The 14,856-nt window shown below is 40.2% G+C and overlaps 2 protein-coding genes across 2 annotated transcripts; both read left to right on the top strand.

Annotated features, from left to right (window-relative positions):
• Nucleotides 1-3,187: 3,187 nt before the first annotated feature.
• Nucleotides 3,188-10,824, top strand: LOC101854406 (fatty acid synthase). The gene is made up of 6 exons (XM_035969443.1): nucleotides 3,188-3,302; nucleotides 4,608-4,730; nucleotides 6,029-6,181; nucleotides 7,306-7,485; nucleotides 9,665-9,865; nucleotides 10,790-10,824. Exons 1-6 carry the CDS (start codon nucleotides 3,188-3,190, stop codon nucleotides 10,822-10,824), a joined length of 807 nt encoding a protein of 268 aa, XP_035825336.1.
• A 2,113-nt stretch (nucleotides 10,825-12,937) lies between these two features.
• On the top strand, nucleotides 12,938-14,231 carry LOC118477585 (phthiocerol synthesis polyketide synthase type I PpsA-like). Its single transcript, XM_035969446.1, has 2 exons — nucleotides 12,938-13,145; nucleotides 13,989-14,231. The coding sequence occupies exons 1-2, from the start codon at nucleotides 13,097-13,099 to the stop codon at nucleotides 14,195-14,197; spliced, it is 258 nt and encodes an 85-aa protein (XP_035825339.1). The 5' UTR covers nucleotides 12,938-13,096; the 3' UTR covers nucleotides 14,198-14,231.
• Nucleotides 14,232-14,856: the final 625 nt, after the last annotated feature.

Genomic DNA, 14,856 nt, shown 5'->3' with positions numbered 1-14,856 from the left:
CCAAAGAGACGAAACTCTACACAATGATTTTCTCAACTAGGGAATCGGAAGTTACATAATTATTCTGCATGCAACAGCAAAGAGCCTGACTGTTACACCATAAAAAACACTGACCCAGCAGAATATGGGACGTCTCCCAACAGGTGGTTTCAACACAGCTTCTCTTATTGACGTAATGTTAGACATGTGTACAGCTGAAAGCTCCTTTGTGAAGACAAACCTAACATTACACCCTAGAAGGTCGTGGGTCTCGCTGGTTCAGCAAACTGGAGATTGTGAAAAACATAATATTATTTCAGAGCAACATCAAACTGCGTCATTTGAAGGCATGACAATGGTTGTTTTATGCTAAATAGACTTAAAAGAGAAGGCGATGTCGGTGGTACAGGTGATTACCATTAGTAGGTCTACAGTTTCACCCTTTGAGAGAAAGGGGAGAAGGGAAAAAAGAGGGAGAGGGAACACAGAGAAAAAAGGATAGTCATATTGTAGAGTTGATCGATTGAGTTTCAGAGTATTCAGCCTTGTTCAACGGACGTCTTGGCGACCATATAACGAGGTATGTAAAAATTTAAAAAATGCAAATGAGGCGACATGGGTAAGATAATAATGTGCTTTGACGTGGAAAACTGACGAATCCCATCGATCTCGCTAGAAAAAAAACATGAGCAGCTGAGAAGTTCACGTGAACAGGGCAGGGGTACAGAAGTTGAAGGCTGGTATAAAACTGAGTCAAAGAAGAGACGTGGGCTGCATGTCCATAGAACGTCTTACCGGACGGTCTAGGTGCTCGCTAAGCTGCAGCAAACGTTCTGTCAACGACAAACACGGGGATTTAACTCCTGGTCCTGTTTGTTTCCCTTGTTTCGTAAGACGCCGGGAATATTATTCTGAGAATTGTCACCAGGTAGGCGTCATGATTAAGTCAGCGTGTGTTCATTCAAAAAGATCTCCCAGTGAACATCGATTTGAATGCATACCATAAGCACAACATACTCCACACCCGCAAATTTTGGGTAATTTTCTTACAGTCGATACTTCAGAATTAAAAAGTTCTATCTGACATTATTGGTCCCTTTCAGTTACTAAGACCATGAGGTCGAAATCATATGCTCTGTCTGTTCTATCAAAATCCTAAGATTATTCGGAGTCATGAAAAGCTTGACATGGTGTGAAACTCAAAAGTTTGTCAATCAAATGTCTCACAACTAGGAACTGTTCAAATAGAACATTGTAATTCTGAGATAACCCAGTACTCTTTTAAAAAAATTTAAGTTTTTGAGCGGTCTGACCTTAAAATGTTAAAATGCTGTCCACGATCGAAATTTTCAGAAGTATTTCGAACTTGTAATTCGGAGACAACGAAACTTCTTTCTCTCTCTCTCTCTCCCCCCCCCCCCTCTCTCTCTCTCTCTCTCTCTCTCTCTCTCTCTCTCTCTCTCTCTCTCTCTCTCTCTCTGTATCTCTCTCTTCCCTCCTATCTATCTATCTATCTATCTATCTATCTATCTATCTATCTATCTATCTATCTATCTATCTATCTATCTATCTATCTATCTATCTATCTATCTATCTATCTATCTATCTATCTATCTATCTCTCTCTCTCTCTCTATATATATATATATATGTATATATATATATATATATATATATATATATATATAATATAATAATATACATATATATATATAAAAGAATGTATTCATGTATTTACCAAAGACATAATTATATAATCTACAAGAATGTATTCATGTATTTACCAGGGACATAATTATATAATGTATCTTCAAGAACGTATTCATGTATTTACCAAGGATTTACCTGTCGGTGAACTTCACAAGAAAGAGGAAATTAAAAAACTTTCCCAACAATTAAAAAAAAGTTATAGACAACCTAAATGAAAGGGTTAAAGGTATCCATATACTACACCGAGATATGAAACCTTTTTACAACCACAAGTCGCATCTCCGGCACATAACACAAATTGTGCCATATCATACGATATCGAGAGAATTAAATAATCTAACATAACACTGATATACGTTTTCTTTCTAATCGTATTGTTAGTAAGTAAGTTTACTAAGTGACCCACATCACATTACATAAAAACTCATTTGTTAAATAAAGTTCCCATAATGAAAAAGTGCAAGTTATGCAATGCATATATCTCATATCATAGGTCAAACATTACACATATATGTCAATGGGAGGAGTCAGGCTGGGAGGAATTATTAATTTCCTTTGATGGGTGAAATTTGGACAAAAAGTGACGTGCAATCCATCCCTAATTTCATGAGAGTTACATTTCTCACATAAAGGTGAATTTGTGAATTTCCAAATATGAGGATTGTTATTTAATGGAAGGCTATGAGTTTTTAAACAAGGCTATGACTCTTCTGTTCCAATGCCGTGAAAGATTGATGATATGCTCAGCTGTTTCTTGAAACGGAATTGTAAGAGATAATAAAATATGCTTGCGAATGACTTCTTCCTCTATGTTCTGCACATAATTATTAACAATGCTATTTTTTACTTCCCCGATAAATAATTTAGTGCTTCCAACACTTTGTGAAAACCAAGCATATCCAAACCCCAGGGAGAATAATGGTACGTTTAATAGTATTAGTATCCAATCCTTGGATTGGGCTCTTACATAATGTGGTGCTAGATAACATCAACAGAGGGATTCGGGTGGCTTGAACATGGGTCATCAAAACAGAGTCTCTCCCTCCACTAAATTCTCTAATCCAACAATTAACTGCGTTAGGCTATATGAAGAAGCAGATTCTCTACGAGAATTTTGCAAATTTTCACGAACTAATTTTGGCTACTCACCAATTCTACAGTGTTTGTGAACTTCGTCTTGTTTCCCCCAGAACGCAAACTATCCTTTGTTTGTGACGTCATAACATTATCAAGAGTGAAGTCATGTGAAACTCCTGTGGGTTAGTTCGAAAGCAGACATATTATTATAGATCTCTAGATAATTTTTATAAGAAATAAATGTATGAATTGCTTTCATAAATGAAGTAGGTATCTTTGCTATTAGATGCCAACTTCCATTACTTTCTGACCTACTCTCGAGCAGTAGCGACAACATCACAAATGTACCCCCCCCCCCCCCTCAACGCCGAACTTTAAACCCAAACCAGGTATAGAGAGGATCCACCAAGCGACCAAACATAATGCCGGCCTACGCTGATGTAAACAGCAACCACCAACACTCCACGCCGCTCATCAATGGTCTCAACGGCACCGGTTCGGATCTGCCCGACTGTGTCAAGTATGCAAAATACCAAGGTGAGAGTCAAACGTCCCTGAGTAGTAGTGGAGGGGATTTTTTTTCCAGGCTGGGAGTGGGGAAGGGGTACTTTCAGAAGGTCATGCGGATAACTGTGATGGCGATTTCAATTGAGAGATAAAAGAGATGGCGAGAGAGGGTAGCGGGAAAGAGAAGAGAAGGCAGTAGATCTATTTTCTTGTATGGAAGAATAGCTGCTGGAGAAATAGGAAGAGGAGGTAGTGAAGGAGAAGGGGAGACAAAGAGACGGAGACGGAAAAAGGATAGAACTGGGGGGGGGGGGGGGTGGATAACGGAGACGAAGACAGAGACCAAGGCCTTTGTTTTCTTTTGATTTAAGCCCTGTACATATCATGTGCGGTGCGGTGGCGGAGCGGTTAGTGCACTCGTCTCCGAAGCGGAAAGTCGGGGTTCAAGCCTCGGTTGGGAAACGGATTTTTTTCGCCCCCTCCTGCCCACCCAGCAGTAACGGGTACCTGACTTAGTGTTGGGGAAGTAAGGGCGGCGTGGAAAGGAACTGGTCGCCCTACCACAATATGCCAAAGGTCCAGGGCGTTGTCTCACTAACTAGGCAATCCCCAAAGTCCGGATCGGATGAAGGAACAACTTTACTTTACATATCATGACAATGACAAAAACAACAATAATAATCTTTATAGGGGGCGGGGAGGAGGAGCGGAGTCTGCGGTGTAGCGTGTGGGTGGTTCGCTGTCGCAGGCAGGACGGCCGAGATCGAAATCCGAAAATATCTCGGTCTTTCCGCTAAGATGTCGTTTCCTGCTCAGCCCAGGTTGGCCCTAACAGGAAGGGTCGAAAGCCTGCTTCCGATATAATAAAAAATTTGTCGATGGGGTCTTGATACTTAAATATGTCTTTTATTATGTACATGATAATGTGCAAGTCCAATTAGTAATTTATCAGCGTCTGTGGTCTAACGGTGAGGCGCTTCCTTGTCTCACGCAGGAGACTTGAGTGCGATTTCCAAGAGGCGAGAAAATTGATTTATATCGAGTATTTCGGTCTTTCTGCTGAGATGTCATATCCCTCTCCTCATCCCGGCTTAACCCCGTCAGGTATGGTCGGAAGACTGTCTCCTAAAAGATCTAAATTTGTGTCAACTGAGATGTAAAAAACACCGATTTTTTTCCAGGCAATATTCTCAGCGTCGTTGGTCTATGTATTTCTCCCATTCAGTTTTTCATGCTGTTTCTCATCTACATATCTGTGCCTCAATCGCAGCTGATGTTATCATGTGGAATACGTCACAAATAGGAATTCATTGTTTGTATGGTTTTGATCCCCAGGTGACATCTGTATCACTGGCATGTCCGGCCGAAGCGGCCAGGCAAGAACACTTGACGAATTGAAAAAGCTGCTCTGGGAAAAAAAGGACGGCTTCACAACAAAAGCCCTGAGATTTGATATTGGTGAGTTGTCTCGGGTCATGGACTTGCCAGAGACTTTAAAGAATCCAACAATATTATTCTCTTGGTCTTTTCCCATCGCTCACCTGTGCAAGTTCCCAAGTAACTTGTTTGGATATTCACAATTAGAACGTTCTTCAAAACTGACAAATCATGACTGTTTTGTTTTATTTGGAGGGGGAGATTCCCCCACTCCCCCATTAGGTTTACCTGTAACCTACTCCTCTTTCAAAAACGTTCTTTATTAATCATTATTAAAAGTACCGGTAATAGGATTCACGTAAAAATACCACGTGGTGACCGGGGAATATACACCGCCCGGTTAGAATCTAAATCTAAGTTAGAATGAATACAAGCCAGTATAATATTAAAAAATGGCTCCTTTTGTATTCATGACTTATTTTTTAGGGAAAGGTAAATAAGAATAATTATGTCTGCCTCGGATCCACCCAATTCCATATTATTTATTAATAATTAAACGGGAGACGTTTCGAAAAATCCATCTTCCTGAATAGTCAGTGGGGTAGTAGTAGTAGTAGTAGTAGTAGTAGTAGTAGTAGCAGCAGCAGCAGCAGCAGTAGTAGTAGTAGTAGTAGTAGTAGTAGTAGTAGTAGTAGTAGTAGTAGTAGTAGTAGTAGTAGTAGTAGTAGTAGTAGTAGTAGTAGTAGTAGTAGTAGTAGTAGTAGTAGTAGTAGTAGTAGTAGTAGTAGTAGTAGTAGTAGTAGTAGTAGTAGTAGTAGTAGTAGTAGTAGTAGTAGTTCGGAAGATCTTCTTAAGATTTTACGCCACCGGTATCAGATAAAACAATAATAATAAGCTATTGATATTGTGAATAGGTTACGGCAGTCCTTGTTTACAACTGCGAACCAACTCACTCACGCTAGAATGTGCCACTACCACAATTATAGGCCTATGCCCCCATAGCTGTCTGCACAATAACTTTAATGATGTTCCGATGTCACGTGTAACCTGCATTGTCATTGGCACGCCTGCTGTTGTTACGGCATTTTCACCATTGCTTTTATTTTTGTATTACCTGGACCAAGATGGCGTCTAGTTCAGGGCCATAGCCTGTCTATTACTTATACCGTATTAGATGGTTTAATTGCTTGTATTTTAATAAGCTATGGTTTAGTCTGAAGTTATTGTTCATCAACGGTCCTTTCACTGACCATGACTGATTGTGGAAGAATGCAGTTTGGTGATGTTCGGAACGCAAACCTAAAAGCTATTTGATTAAGATAACTGAAATGGCGGCTTACCCATGATAGGTCGTTATTTTCATTTGTTGCTTTCCTCAGACAAGTATGGCACTCAAAAACGACATGCCTATATTGATGATGCCGAGTATTTCGACTCCGACTACTTCGGCATTGCACCTAAGAATGCAGAGTTCCTGGACCCCAACATCCGTTTGTCTATGGAAGCAGCATACGAAGCCACTGTAGATGCGGGTGAGCCATCAAGCATTTCGTAGAATATTCTTGAGTAGTTGAAATTTGTATGAATGCAAGGCAAGTTATCATTGAATTGACCTTACAATATATTTAGATGTGGATGGTTAGTACGAGAGATTTCCTAGAATTAACCCAAAACTAGGCTATAAAATGCTATATCATGATTGAGATAAAACCTAACATCCCCTTTATTTTTTCAACGTAGTCCCCCGAGCAGCCAAGCATTTTTACCACCGCTGCAAGAGAAAATGTATGTCATCCCTGTAGAATTTTGCGTCAAGCGGCCAAAGTCACTGTCTGACGTACTCGCATGATTTGTGTTATCAGTTATTTCCTTTTATCTGTTAATTTTTTAAATACATAATTTTTAAATGGTCTGATCCCAACGATCTAGAACTAGGCCTACTAGACTTGGCTACAGAGGACTTACAAAATTCAAAGATAGCTTCTAGAGTTTGTTAGGCTACCCGATTCGTAATCGTGAGGTTATGGGTTAGAGGGTTCGAGACTCAGCTCGGGCTGACGTCGTGTCCTTGGGAAAAACACTTTGCACGAATTTTCCTCCCTCACTTCACTTAGGTGGGAAGGAGTACCCATCCATAGACATCGAAAGACCAAATCAGTATGTTAGAGCTTTAGCGCCTGAAAAGTAGCAGCTTGTACTGTATGCCTTCAAAGATGTTAAGATTGTTTCAGAATGCTACCAAGTCCGCAGGGGTTAGAATATTATAGACTGTTAAGCGGCTGGTTAGCAGGTGCTCTGGTGTAATTTGCTCCTTCTTTCCTTTCCAACATCTATTGTCTTTATCTCTCCTCCTTCTTTTTATGTTTATTACTCTCTTGTGACACCTCTAATCTTTGGCACTTATATAACTTTACTGTGTTGCAAGTTCCGTAAAACTCTTCCTAAAACTAAGCTAAAGACTGATAAGCAAATGCAATTTGCTCTTGGATGGAATTTTCGGGATACACATGCTACAAATCTTCGTTGTACAATACTCGTATATTAGAATATGGAACGATTTATTGGCCCAATGGTACACGGGTATGCCTGTTGTGAGACAGTTTTTACATCGTCACCATAAGTATTTCTTTATCCCCTCCCCTCCCCCCCCCCACAGGATACTCAATGCAGGAAATACGCGGCAGCAACACAGGTGTGTATGTGTCCTGTGTGGCCTATGACGCCAACTGCTACTGGCTCAGCAAAGGCCTGGAAGTCATCGGAGAGGCTAAGAAAGGAATTGGAGTGGTCAACAACTTCAGAGCCTCCAGAATCTCCTATGCCATGGACCTTAGAGGTGGGTTGAGGTCTTTGAGCAACAGCTATAGCTTTATGATAATGATAATAATATTAATAATAATAAATACTAATAAGAATATTCATAATGATGATGATGATAATAATAATAATAATCTTACTACTAATGGAGCTAAGGCCAAATTTGGCGTACAGTATATTCTCAAAAACTATCCAATGAAAAAAATATGAAACTTTGCCAGTACCCATTACTTGAAACGTAGTGTTGCAGTTTTGTATTTTCATTAAGATCAAATGTGTAAGAAGAAAACCAAGTTTAAGTTAAATTCAGTCCTTTTGTAGCGGCCGCCATCATTTGCTTCGACATTGTATATTCACTGCGGAGTGCCGACTGCGCCAAAGGATATTTTGTGTTCAGTTGTACATTAAGGAGGTTTACGGGAATTCCCTGTTTCGGTCTTACGCCTTTTGGGGGGGGGGGAGGAGGAGATGTAGGTGTAGATGGAGGAGGAGGAGAAATGAAGAAGAAGAAGAAGAAGAGGAAGAAGAAGAAGAAGAAGAAGAAGAAGAAGAAGAAGAAGAAGAAGAAGAAGAAGAAGAAGAAGAAGAAGAAGAAGAAGAAGAAGAAGAAGAAGAAGAAGAAGAAGAAGAAGAAGAAGAAGAAGAAGAAGAAGAAGAAGAAGAAGAAGAAGAAGAAAAAGGAAGAGGAGGAGGAGGAGAAGGAGGAGCAGGGTGATGAGGAGCAGGGGGAATTAGAGGAGGAGGAGGAGGAGGGGGAGAGCAAGAAGAAAAAGCAGGAGAAGAAGAATCAAATAGTATTACATCTTACAAAATGGTGACTTTTTCGTTTGTTACCCTACCTTGGGAGAGAGAGAGAGAGAGAGAGAGAGAGAGAGAGAGAGAGAGAGAGAGAGAGAGAGAGAGAGAGAGAGAGAGAGAGAGAGAGAGAGAGAGAGAGAGAGAGAGAGAGAGGAGGTCAGAAAGCACTACCAGAGGGAGGGTGGTGAGTGACAGGGAGGGTGTCGTCGAAAGCGCAAAGAGTAGTCTAGCTTACCGTAGGCCTACTTAATGTATCGAGATAAATCGAGATCAAGAAAAACCACAAAATGAAAGTATAATCTAGATCTGTGATATTTCGGTAACCTATTGAATATTGAAAGTGGATTTTTCTAGCTGAGCATTATAGATTCTAAGATCTAGATCTAGGCTAGATCTATGTGAATCTTAGATCGAGATCAAGAATGATGAAAGTATTGAACGTGGATTTTTTCCTGCTGTGAATAAATCTAGAGTATAGAACTAGGCTGTAGGTGAATCTAGATCGAGATCAAGAATCATGAAAGTATTCTTGAAAGTGGGTTTTTCCTACTGTGAATAGGTTTAGAAATCTAGGCCATCTGTGACGCCTGTCGGTTGTTAAAAATGTGAATTTCTAAACTTAGATCTATCTAAGTGCCAAGACTCTTTCCTTCTCTTATTGGCCTATGTCTTTATAATCCTTCGAGATCTAGGCTAGACCTAGAATCTAGATTAGGTTCTTCTAGGAAGCAACAATTGGCATGTAGGCCTAACTCTTAAATAAAAAAAAGTGATTGAGCTGGAACTTTTGTAGAAAATGCCACGCCTTCGAAGAGGGAGAAGAAGTCTTACACCTAGAGGTAGTCAAGAGGGGGTGCTACATGGATAAATTCAAGGTAAAATATTAAATGCTTTGTTTCTTTCCTGTTTTCAGTCTTTTTCATCTTCTTAACTTTCCAAATAATTCTTCATTATTATTCACGTTCGTAGAACGGGAACTTTAATTACTAGTAATAATAATAACAGTAATAATAATATTATCATAATATTGATTAGAAAATGATAATGATAGTAATAATACTAACATTTGTATTTATATTATTATCATTATCATTATCATTTTATCATTACTATTATTATTATTATTAATATAATCAACATCATCATTATAATAATAATAATAATAATATTAATAATAATAATAATAATAATAATTATTATTATTATTATCCCCTTCTGTTCCAATTCTTTATTTCGCCCAATTTTGTTTTCTGTCTTTGTTGTGATGTAGTAAAATGGTTGCATTCAGTTAGTAAGTTTTTATGGTGCACCTTACTCGGGTGATCCCCGAACTAATAACTTATTATTACAGAATTAAACAGTATCATCCCTCTCATCTCTCCCTCCGCCGCATCTTTTAGGTCCCAGTGTCTGTGTAGATACAGCTTGCTCCGGATATCTGGCTGCCATAGAGGCTGCTATGAAGGACATGCGCTTGGGCATTATCGACAGCGCTATTGTGGCTGGTTGCCAACTGCACTGCAACCCCATGTCGTCTCTGCTGTTTATGGAGCTTGGCGCAGCTGGTCCAGATGCGAAGTGCTACACCTTTGATGAGAGAGGTAAGTAGTTTTTGCTTTGTCTCACGGTAAACAGCGGTGCCATCAGAGATTGACGGAGGGGCTCTCGTCGTCTAGAGGTTACGATGTTCGCCTCTCATTCAATAGGTTCCGGGTTCGAAATCTGAGAGTGACAGAGCATTTTCTGAAGCTTTCTCCTTTCACCTTCTTTCCTGCTCACTAACCATGTTCTGTCGTCCTCTTTCGTTTCCACTTTCTGCCCCCCCCCCCTCCTTTTTTTATCACCTCCTCTGAGCGCCTGACTCTTTCTGCAGCCTTTCAACTTCTACTCTTGGGCTAATTCTTACTGCTGTCTTTCAGCCACACCCCCGATCTTAGGGTAGGTAAGATATAATACCTAGCCTTCTCGGATAAGGGCAAAATATCTCGGAGGTTCTGTGTGCTAGTTGAGAACATTAAAGATTCCTTGGTGGTCCTAAAATCGATAAGAGTAGGCTTCGGCCACCATCCGGGCAAAAATTCAAAATTATTTCTTATTAAACTGAAAATGTATAATGTTCTCCGAACGTTCATATGACCTTGCAGTTTCGAGCGCCGTAAAAGGCTTACCAAGACCCCCAAAAAGGAGATGGTTAAACCCATATTCTTACACTTACAACTAACTGATAGCGGCCTTTTCACTCTCACCGTTTGCCTGTTGTAATTTTTAGGCGTTTTATTGTTGCAGATGAATGTTCTAATTTAGGACATATCTGGTTTTTCCCTTGTGTTCTCTTAAGCTGTTGATTTTTTAAAATGTTTTTTTTTTGCCACGATAATCTTTGGATCTTAGGATTGGGGAAGGTGGATGAGGGAACATTGCTTGCTCTGATGCTATTACTAGTCTCGAATGATTTTCTTATATCATTATTCTACCCTGTCTCTTCACTAATGAGGCAACTTAATTATGCCTGTCTGCTTCAATAGGACAGCAACAGAAGAAGAGAACCACAAGTCTTTAAGAGAGAGAGAGAGAGAGAGAGAGAGAGAGAGAGAGAGAGGGAGAGAGAGAGAGTTCAACTGATTTTTTCAGGTCACTTTAAAAAATGCGCTTTTCAGAAGTTGTGAATGGTTTCATCGGTATAATCGTCTTTCAGTATAGCTTTGATATAAGGGCCTAAGAATGAAATTAACACCATCATCCTCAAACTGGTTAATTGACCCACGTTAAGTAAAGAAATTTGTTTTACCTCCTCATTTGTAGATTTTTGGTATAACATCATTTTTGTCAGACTGCTTCAATCTTTCAAGCATTTTTGTGATCTGTTACATGTTTATACACTCTCTCTATTTTTTTCTCTCCCCCCATCTCTCTCTTTCTCTCTCTCCCCCTCACCTCTCTCTCTCTCTCTCTCTCTCTCTCTCTCTCTCTCTCTCTCTCTCTCTCTCCCTCACACACACATACACACATACACCCACACACACCCACACACACACACATATACATGCACATACATAATTGCTCAAACCATACATGTCCACAGCTCAGGGATTTGGTCGTGGTGAGGCAGTGGGTGCCATCTTGCTCCAAAAGGAGGAAGATGCAAGGAGAATATACTGCAAATTGGCTCACTGTTACCAGTCTTGCGACGGGAACAGCGGCGACTTTGGTGGGCATAATTAGTTATTATCTGTTCCATATTGCCATTAAAAAGAATAAAAACTAGTTTTATTCCAACAGAGATGAAATAACGGTGACTATGTTGGAGAGGATGGAGGATTTATGATGTTAAAAGTACTGGGAAGTACAAGAATTTTTGGGTACTATTATATTGGCTCACCTTTGATCCCCAACTTACGGCAAAATGTAGTTAAATGCAGTAGCGGTAGGTCTAATGGTGCTGAGGGTTTTAAGAGAACGATTTCACTCTTAATTATTTGTCAGAGCTAGTTCTTTTAGCGCTATCTAATGGGCCTATCGTTAGCCCAGTTGATATCATGCTGGATTACGGAGTGGATGCCCGTAGATGATGGATAGGACAATAGATGTTTGATAGGAAATAAGGAGCAAACCCACACAACACCATCCTCTAATTACCCCGTTCGATAGGTATGAAAACGTTTATACATTTTCTCCACGGTTATGTTTGCCAAAATAAATATTTTGGGTTTTTTTCCTTCTCCAGATTTCAACCACCCTTCCATCTTTGGCCAGATGCAAACAATCACTGAGTGCTACAAGCGGTGTGGAATTGATCCCCACACAGTAAGTGACAGTGTTGAATTCTGCGCGCCGGGCGTGAACTCCTGTGTTTGTTTTAGACTGTACGCGTATTTAATACTTCATTTGCAGAAATGGCAGATGTATGAGCTGAAAATGTTAATTCTGCGAGGAGATATTATGTACCAAGGCAGGGTGGTACTATAGTAAAGCATGCAATCATATCAACCGCGCTTGATCACACAGATATTGTGTGCCCTTTCCAAAAATACATCCACATGCACATCCACATACTTTTGATATCACAGGAGGTGGTCCTACCTGAATGCCATGGTCTTGTCCGTCGTCTCTACCCGTACGCTAGCACACAAGCCAACACAGATTTCTAATGTTACTAAGTATATTTCTACCCCATTATCATGGTCTTGTTACCTTGTGATCTACGACACAAGTTTAATGTTTGAAAGTGCGCCTTTACAGATGGAACCAGATTAACACATTTCACATAAGATTGAGAAGTAAAACTTCTAAAATTGCGAGTACACATACTAATAATCGACTCCCTTATTGTAGTAAGTTTTACAAGTACGATAATATGTTTTTGTTCAAGGTTACCGACAGTATGCTGCTGTCCCTCTCACATCGCTACCTTAGAATTGCAAAGTTCCATCTGCTCAGTACTTTGTTTTGAATCATTTGACATTAAAGATATTGCGTTTCACAACGCGTCAAGCTTTTTCGAAATTATTTCTTTGAGTATCTTGATGGTGACCCTAATAATCTTTCGATTGTGACAGAGCTGGAAGAACATTTGGTTTATGATCTTGTGGTCTAAGTAACCCAAAACGGCAAAAAAATGCCAGAGAGAGAGAGAGAGAGAGAGAGAGAGAGAGAGAGAGAGAGAGAGAGAGAGAGAGAGAGAGAGTTGTAATTCTAAGGTAGCAACATGTCTTTGATGTGTCCCTCAGGTGGAGTACGTGGAGTGTCACGGCACAGGTACTCGGGCAGGTGACATTGTGGAGACCAACGCCATCACCAATGTGTTTTGTGGCAAACGCAGAACCAAGCCGCTCATGGTGGGGTCTGTTAAAACAAATATCGGACACGCTGAGGCCACTGCTGGTCAGTACCTATTTGTAGGTGTTTTTACGCTCCAATCGACACAATTCATATCATTTAGAAAACGGTGCGACAGCGAATCGCCTAACCGCTACACAACATATTATGCCGGTGGTCAGTATCTGTTGCTTGGTCCTGTGCTACAAAAAGTCACTATCATAAATATCAGAAATGATTAATCATGTGTGCATGTTCGTACTTGTGATAGTGCTGCCTTACAGGACTTTTTTTTGCTTCTTGATTCAACGAACACAATAGTCATACCAAAAAAAAAAAGCCCAGGGAAGACTTGGAAATTTCGACTCCTCGTATGGCTTTGAAATTTGACGCCCCTTGGCGGTGATGAGAGACGAACAGGCAAAAATTGCTTCGTTTGCATACCCGCAGCCGTGCAACGAGTGGAAAAATACTTCGTGTGCTTGGGGCGAACGCTTTTATTGCTCAACATACTTTTTCAGAATAACATGGTTTTTACAAAATGTGTAGCGACTCAAATGGGATATACTTTCTTCTAAATATGGAAATTTTGGTAGAGGTTGCGTCCAGTATAGATATATCGACTGAAGTTGATCATTTATATCTATATTACGTTAAAGTGACTTAACTAAGTGCAGATTTTACCCTGGTTGGAGCTACAGGCCTGTCAACCATTATAATTTAAATCTTACTCTTCTTACTCTCCCCCCTTCCCATCCTTTTATCCTTTTACAGCCTAAACTCATCGTGGTAGTTCTTTTCTTTCTTTGTATGAGGTTTCTCTGTATGATGTTTATATTCTTTAAACGGAGCTTATGCATTACAGTTCATTAATTGTTTATTTTCATGCTTTTTACGTTTGGATCTCAGGCTTCAACGCTGTGGTCAAGTGTATTTTCGGCATTGAGGAAGGTCTCCTGCCTGCAAACTTGAACTTTGAGAGACCCAACCCCGAGATTCCCGGTCTTCTGGACGGCCGTCTCAAAGTGGTCACTGAAATGACCCCCTGGTCTGGACAAGTGTGTGGCATCAGTGGCTTTGGCATCGGAGGAACCAACTCGCACTGTGTGCTCAAGTAAGTGACCCATCCACCTCACTCGAACTGTGAACTCAAGTGAATAACCCATCCCCCAACTCAAAATGTGAACTCAAGTGAAATGTCCTTCTCACCCCACTATCAGTACCGTGTGATCAAGTAAGGAGGTTTCTGTTGTCTCTCAGTCGATATGATTATAGATTGTTCTTGCGGCTGAAGTGATCATAGTTTCTGTTTTTGGGTATAATTTGCTAGTCACGATTGGTTTAAGTTTAAGGGCCCCCCCATTAAGGGACAGTATGTTACTTCTGGGTCATGAACTATTAATCAAGGTGTGATGGGAGGTAGCAGAGAGCCTTCAATTGTTTCAAAGCTATTTATCTTGGTCTCAGCTTGGCCGTCAAATGCAAAACAGTCGAACCTATCCAAGACGGCTGCCCTTTGTCGATAAAAAGTGGTCATCTTAAACAGGTGATCCTCTTGGACAGTGAGAATACGCTTAAAATGTAAGGGGAAAGTGGGAAATGTTTCTTTGTACAGGTGATTGTCTTGGACGGCTGGTAATTAGAGCAAATTCGACTGTATTTAAACTCGAAAATGGAAATACTTAATAATAAAAGTACTATATCATTTTTGTGGGGTTTTGCAGGAAGAATGATCGTCCAAACACCACGGTACACCCTTCTAATGACGCAGTCCGTC

The sequence above is a fragment of the Aplysia californica genome, unplaced genomic scaffold, assembly GCF_000002075.1.
Source record: "Aplysia californica isolate F4 #8 unplaced genomic scaffold, AplCal3.0 scaffold00146, whole genome shotgun sequence".
Lineage (NCBI taxonomy): Eukaryota > Metazoa > Mollusca > Gastropoda > Aplysiida > Aplysiidae > Aplysia > Aplysia californica.
The sequence above is the reverse complement of the archived record's forward strand: the minus strand, read 5'-3'. Positions and strand labels throughout refer to the sequence as shown.